General features: G+C 31.1%; 1 protein-coding gene across 1 annotated transcript in view; it reads right to left on the bottom strand.

The window, feature by feature from the left end:
• slx9 (SLX9 ribosome biogenesis factor) overlaps positions 1-7,518 on the bottom strand; it is a 17,240-nt gene extending 9,722 nt beyond the window's left edge. The window contains exons 1-2 of the mRNA XM_016485358.1: positions 7,033-7,518; positions 6,751-6,877 (exon numbers count right to left, since the gene is read on the bottom strand). Of these exons, the coding sequence (XP_016340844.1) occupies positions 6,751-6,877; positions 7,033-7,224 (319 nt within the window). The 5' untranslated portion in view covers positions 7,225-7,518. The remainder of the gene's footprint in view (positions 1-6,750; positions 6,878-7,032) is intronic.

The raw sequence follows: 7,518 nt of genomic DNA, 5'->3' as shown, positions 1-7,518 counted from the left end.
CAGAAGAGTCACTAATTTTAATCAGATCAAATATTATGGCATGTGTCATGGCTGTGGGATTGCATATAGAATGGAAAATAACAACAGCCCTCAATGTGAATAGATTACAGTAGGATGTCTGTTGTCTGTTTAACTGCATGTAACTTCCTGTTCCCGGATAGTGACGTCTTATCAGAAGGAGCATATTGTGTGTATTTAACGATTGTGCTGACCTCTGGGGATCAGATCGAGTGTGACGAGGAATCTATATTTGCCTATGTGTGTATGTATCAGTGTAATGTCCATCTGACAGAGGTCATTCACAGACCACTGAGGTCAAACCACAAAAAAACCTCTTTTAGAAGTGATATGTGATGCACAAGATTTACGCGCTTCATCTTCATAGAAAGGACTAAATAAAAATATTAAATTGTTATTAATTAATTAACATTATGACAACATATTCTGATGGTATATTGAATAATAATTACCTTTTATTAAAATCATTATTTAAATCACTGTTTCGGAAAATCCACTTATTGGGTGCTTAATAAAAATAATTAATTTGTTTGTAATAATTTAATTATAACATTCAAATTGTTAGTATAAAGAATAATAATGACTATTAATACAATAATATTTAATTTCTGTGAATTTCAAAAATAAAAATGTCAAGACTTTACTTTTATAAAATGCACTTACTGTGCACTTAAAAATGATTAAATAGCTTTATTCATTAAATATTATAATATTCCAATTGTTAGTATAATTAATAATAATAATAATTATAACTATTAAAAATAACATTTAAATTACTGTGCATTAAAAAAATGCTTCACTTTCATAAAATGCACAATGGCTTTAATATTGTTATGCAAACAGTGCAAATGTTAATATAATTAGTAATAATAATTATGCTAATTAAATATATTTAAATTATTGTGCATTGAAAAAAAATAAAAACATCAAAAGGCATACATGTTTTACTTTCAGAAAATGCACTTTGGGTGCTTAATAAAAATTATTGTTGTTAATTAATTTTATTATAACATTCCAATTATTTATATAAATAATTATAATTACTATTAATACAAATATTTAAAATAAAAAGCACTGAAAAAAATAGAAAATGTCAAGATTTACATGTTCTACTTTCAGAAAATGCACACTGGGTGTTTAACAAAAATAATTACATTTTTATTAATAATTGAATATTATAATACTCTGATTGTTAGTGTAATTCATAATTACTATTAATTCATAATAATTGAATTACTGTGAAAACAACATAAACTGCCCAAACTCAATTTCGCTTGGCATTTTGAAATGACCCGTGTTGTGCAACATATGCTAAAAACAGTTAAACTACAGTGACCGTTTTGTCCAAAAATAACACAAGTGCATTAAACCCAAAGAGAAACGCATGAAATGAGTCGACCTCTGCGATTTCCATCTCTGGGGAGAAACTCAACAACCAACAAGCTTCTGGTTGCCGAGCAACATTCAGAGGAAAAGAGTGTTTATCTGATCATTCTGATCATGAAAAACGCCTTCACAGCTCTGCAAAGATCCAATCAGCAGCGAAGGAGAACTACATTTCTTACATTTCTTATCGCTGTCCAGAGAGGCACGTGAAGACGGGGCTATTGAGTTATTTTGCCGCTTTATAGGCCTTGAACGGTTAAATACACACTTGTATGTGTCAAAATGCCCGTCTTTGCAAGAATCCATAAACACAGTAATTTAGATCTTAAGTGAAAACAAACAGCTGAGAAAGAAAACACGTGTAACAGTATATTGGATCCGGGTAGCTCTTAAAATAACAGCAGTCTAATATTCCTGCTTTCTGTCATTCATTTTAATCAAACAAAAGAGAGAAAATCTCTCACTGCTCTTGACTAAATCACTTTTGTAACTTTAATAAGAAGGAATATAGATTTATTTTCCACAGTGAAGAATATGCAGTGTTTTTATACATTTGATTACTTTATATTTGTTCTACTGTAGTTTTTTTTTGTGTCCTGTTGCTTGCAATTAGTTTCTTATTTAATCGCTTACTGTTTACTTGTCTCCAGTGAGCTTGAGTTGTAGTTTTTTTTATTTAGACTAGTATTAGTTTTTTTGTGATGTTGACACTAGTGACAAGAATTTTGACATTTCTATGGTATCACAAATTTTGATATCATTATTTAAAGCAAAAATAACAATATCATGATATATATATCGTTACCGTGAAATGCTAAAATTCCTCTTATTGTGATATAAGGTTTTGCATGGAGGTATCTAACAAGTTTTACTTTAGATAATAATGAATAATAAAATAAAGAAAAGAAAAAGATAAAAAAAGTATCTTTATATTATTCCCATTACAGTAATGATAATTAGATAATAATAATAATAATAATTATTATTATTATTATTATTGTCATACAAATATAATTTCTTATATTTTTGCTTATAAGGTGAAATATGATCTATGACATTTATCGACAGATTAAAATACAATAAATAAATTAATAAATTACATATTTTGTATAAATGAGTAAGACAATCTAAAAATAAAAAAAAACCTCTTTTCCAATAAAAATATTTTCATACTGTAAAACTGTGCTCAAACTAAATGATTTAACTTAATTTCAGTTTGTTGTAACAGTGTTTTCCACATTTTGATGCCAAAGAGTGTTTTCACTCATTTCCCAGCTGTGAGAAGTGAATCAACATCTGTAATCCAATTGGAAAAATTTAGCCAAATCCGCAGCACATTTCTGTGCATTTATGTCTGCTATTTTGTATGTGTCAATCACTTCGAGACGACTGGCCTGTTGTGAGTGAGAGTGAGTGTGTGTGTGTGTGTGTGCGCGTTTGTAAGAGAAACAGCATCTCAAATGACCGTCATCTTCCTGCGAGGAAAGCTGAACCAGGACAGATTCGATGCAGGAGACTCAAGAGAATAACATGAGAGTTACTTATGAGTCCTGAACGATTACGTGTCATGTACACATCAAAACAAGCTTTCACTCAGTTTTAACAGTGTTATAAACACACACAGACGTCTGTGTGTTTTTGTCTGTAATATATATATATATATATATATATATATATATATATATATATATATAAAAAGTATAACTTCAACTAATAGTAACACTTTATATTTTATTGGTAACAGAGCTGAATGAAAAAAATTATAATATGTATCTGTTTGCATATAAATGCAAAAAATACAAACACACACATACATACATATATTTAAATATATATTTTTTCATTCAACCCTGTTACCAAACTTTATGCCATTTAAATTCAGCCAATAACCCTGAAAATAATGAAAGAATGAAAAAAAATCAATAAAATAAAAATAAGTACAATGAGTAACAGAGTTGATAATTTAGCTTTAATTTAGATATAACTCAGTAGGTGCTAACTAGTTTAAAACCACATGTTGGTTTTTAGTTGTTGATCACCTTATATTACCCATAAATTAAAGAAAAATATTTGCTTGATACTTTTGTCTTAAAATAACTTATGTAACAGGGTTGAATGGATTGAGATTTACTTCCTGCTATGCTGTAGAAATGTCTTGAGTGTCTTAGGCATCACAGTTTTGCTTCAAATACGATGATTTTGAAATTTACACTCGAATTATAATGCAAAACCAAATCAAAGACGACCATAATCTGCAATTGCAAACCATAATTTACAATTGCAAAAATCCAAACTTTAGTTTAAATTCTTCCCATTCAACATCTGTTTGCCAATTTCCAGTCCCTGCCTGACCCACAACCAGTTTTCCACACTCTAAACCATTGAAAGCCATCACTAAAACCGCTCTCAGATCAGAAACAACCCCGTCAGCGAGTCAATCCAACCATCAGCCACCACAGAAATAACAACAGTGGTGTTTTTCTGCTGTATCTGCCCGATAGGGATCTCCGGCCCTCATATCTCCCTCCAGCACTCCTGACGCTGGAAACCCAATCTCGCCTCTGCATCCGTCTGTTTGCCGCAAACCAGGGATAGGGGAAAAAATCCATCATTCCCACCACATCCATCCCAGAGAGAGCATCATGTTCAGAGAGCTGGCTGAAACGGACACCGCCAATTAGGAGCGGACAGAACACCCTGGCTGCCCTTTCTGCCCCTCTGCACTTGCACTTCTCGTCTCCTCATCCCGCCAGCGCTGTGAGGAGAGGTGGCAGGGCGTCTGGGGAGCTGAGCTGGAGGTGAAGGAGGTGAATTTCCGAGGTCAAGCCGAGACACCGATACCCCCAATTAAAGAGGCGAAAGATCTCGTTCTGTCAAAGCAGTGCCACGGGCACATCGATTCTCTGCTCAAGCGCGGCCGCAACTGAGGCACATTTAACTAGATCCTCGAACTACACGAATGAAGCATAGTCTAAAAAAATATTAAAATAAAATACATTTATTTTTAATTGTGTGTACTATATGCGTGTATATAATGTACAAAAACAAACAAAACAATAAAACATCAAATATCTTCCGAGTTATTATAAATGAAGCATGTTAAAAAAACATATTTATTTATATATACAAAGTTTTCATTTTTTTGTTTAATTTATTAGAATATCTTCAGATTAATTATATCTGAATCATTTTTAAACAAGTAATGGATATTATAAAAATAACACATGGATTAATTGATAAACTAAGAAAATCCCAAAATAAGAACTGAATTTTGATACTATGATCTAAATAAAGCGTAAAATAAACCATTTCAATATTTATTACATTAAAATGATTTATATAATTTATTCAAATGCATGAAGTATATATAAAAATTATTTAATGTTGTGCATTTAGGAAACATTAAATGCTTTAGCTATGAACTCAGCCTTAGAAAATAATCAAATGAAATAACATTTCCACCAAAAAAATCATACTAAACACATTACATATTCTCAGATGTGGAGCAAATGTTAATGACTTTTAAGAAATGTTTTTTGTTGTTTGTTTTTGTAAACAAATAAAATTGCATTAAGTGTGTAAAAAATAAGGTTTAAGAGACTTTCTAAAGATGTCTGTAGTATCAAAACTGCCTGTAATTAAAGAAACACCCACTCACTAAAAGTCTGAATACTAAGTACAGCAAACGTACACTGTATGTGACTAGAATAGTAGCCATAGCCACAGTGAGGCATAACTCATATACTGGTTCCAGCTTTAATAGCATGAGTCTCAGTCCCGCAGTTCTCCTCAAGAGAAACTCAGATTGGTTCGCGTGAGCAGCCACGGAGTCAGCGTTCACGTCAGTGCATTGATGCAGCAGCACTGTGATGTTCACGCATGAGTTATTTATACTGCAGACATCCAGGAATAGAACAGCCCTCCTCACCCAACCTCAATACTCACACGCAGCTGACATTTATAGAGACCAATCAAAGCCAGAGGACGTGTGAGGGGAAAAACCTCATCACATTATACCTTCATACACTGCTACAACTTCACTACTCGCTTAGTTCCAGGGTTCAAACCAACAACTTTTCAATGAGGAGCCTGGATCTTCTTTAACCACTAAACTACACCACCCTCTGTGTTACAGCATCAATCAAATCTTTGTTCACTGATTTCAAACATCCAATATTCAATACATAATTATGTACATCATTTTCATAATAGACAGATTTCAAAAACATGCAACAGTCTGCCATCTTGTGGCCACAAATGCGTGTGCATTTTTGGCAACAAGATTGTGCATTTAAATATTATTCATCTTTTTTGTAATTACATTTTAATATAATATTATATTTTTTATATATTAAATTATAATTTTATAACAGTTTAATTAAAATTAATATTAAATGATTACAGCCTATAGAGTATGTCAATATTAAATACTTCAGTAGAAATACATATTTAATAACAAATTAGTGCGAACAAAATCACAATTAAAACATTATAATAGAAAGTAAAATGAATATAAACTGATTATGACCAATAAATAGAATAAACATACTTTTTATTTTGCATTAGGCCTATAACTTTTCTGTTTTACGTAGATTAAAATCACAAGTATTTTTCAAACGTAAATGTAAAAAAAAACACATGAATTATTATGCAGTATAATACAATGTAATCAATTACCTATTTTTGAGTATGTATTAAGATACTTGTACTATTCAGTTGAACACTTGTGTACAAACCTGTGCAAAAGAAAAACTATAACAGTAATAGTAATATTTCTTTACATAGTTTTACATTTGTTTAAATGTAAATATGAATAGATTTTTATTTATACTACATTACAATACAACTATTTATTTTTTATAATTAAAAGCAAATCTGTGCAAAAATTCATCGCAAGCATATTATAATAGCAGAACTAAAATAAATATTAAATGATTGACATATAAATAAAATATTATTCTTCATTTTGTATAGGCTTTCTTTGTTTTATATTTTACAAAATTATACTTCTTTTGCATCTCTTTCAGAATTAAACTAAAATTAGCTAAAATATTGTGCAATTGCAGAATTTTATAATAGTAAAAACAATATTAAATAAATAAAAAAATCAATAATAAATCACTATTTACATTTTTAACCATAAACAGTCTGATTTTCAAATTTAAGTGTAAAAAACTTACATATTACAAATTATAATACAATACAATTCATTTATTATTTGATTTGCTTATTTATATATTTGCTTATTATACTACAAATGAAATACTTTTAATATTCCATTGAAATGTTTACATATTTAAAAGCAAATCTGTAAGAAATATGAAAAAAGAGGGGAAAAAAACCCACCTCTGTGTTCTCCTGCAGACTGTTTGCGTATGGTCACATTTGAGGGTTCATCAACTTTCAGCGTTTGAACTAAAGACTCAGGGGAGATTTTAGTTCCAGCAAAAACTCCAGAGGGGAAACTGAACGCCTACATGGAGAACACATGAAGCTCAATGAAGAACGATCTCATTTAGATCTTTAGGTCATCTGAGGAGAAATGACACTGGAATACAATATATGGCACTGACTTGTGAAATATTTAATAGCATACGACAAATGAATAATACAAACAAGTGGCCATACCATTGAATTATTATTTATACTGCTGTCAGATGTGTTGAGTTTGGTCTCTTGTGAATCTGTTTTTGTGAGTTGAATGGGCTGGATCTGTATCTTCTCCAGATTCCCCAGCGTGGGTCTGTTTTGGTGCTCATTTTCCAGCTTCACAGCGCCATGATGGAGCTTCTGCCGGACCAGTTTAATTTTCCCCACCATTCTGCCTAAGTATACGTGTTTTAATTTATTTTACGTTTATACACAGCGCAAACGTTCAGAAAGAGTCCCGCGCGTGTTAAAGTTGACCATTTGTTTGGTGTTGTTACAGCTAATATTGTCCGAGTAAAAATTAAACGGAAGATGAGTTCTGTCAAAACTCCTCCTCAGGTCGTTGAGGCTCGTCTACGCTTGAAAATGTTCAGGTATAGTTTTCCAACCATCTTTAAATCTTAAATTAACAACGCAAATTTGAACATAAAACACTTAACAAACGGCAATAGTAAAAAGAAATGT

Source organism: Sinocyclocheilus anshuiensis, unplaced genomic scaffold (assembly GCF_001515605.1).
Source record: "Sinocyclocheilus anshuiensis isolate Anshui unplaced genomic scaffold, SAMN03320099.WGS_v1.1 scaffold273, whole genome shotgun sequence".
NCBI lineage: Eukaryota > Metazoa > Chordata > Actinopteri > Cypriniformes > Cyprinidae > Sinocyclocheilus > Sinocyclocheilus anshuiensis.
This window is presented reverse-complemented; position numbering and strand designations above follow the sequence as displayed.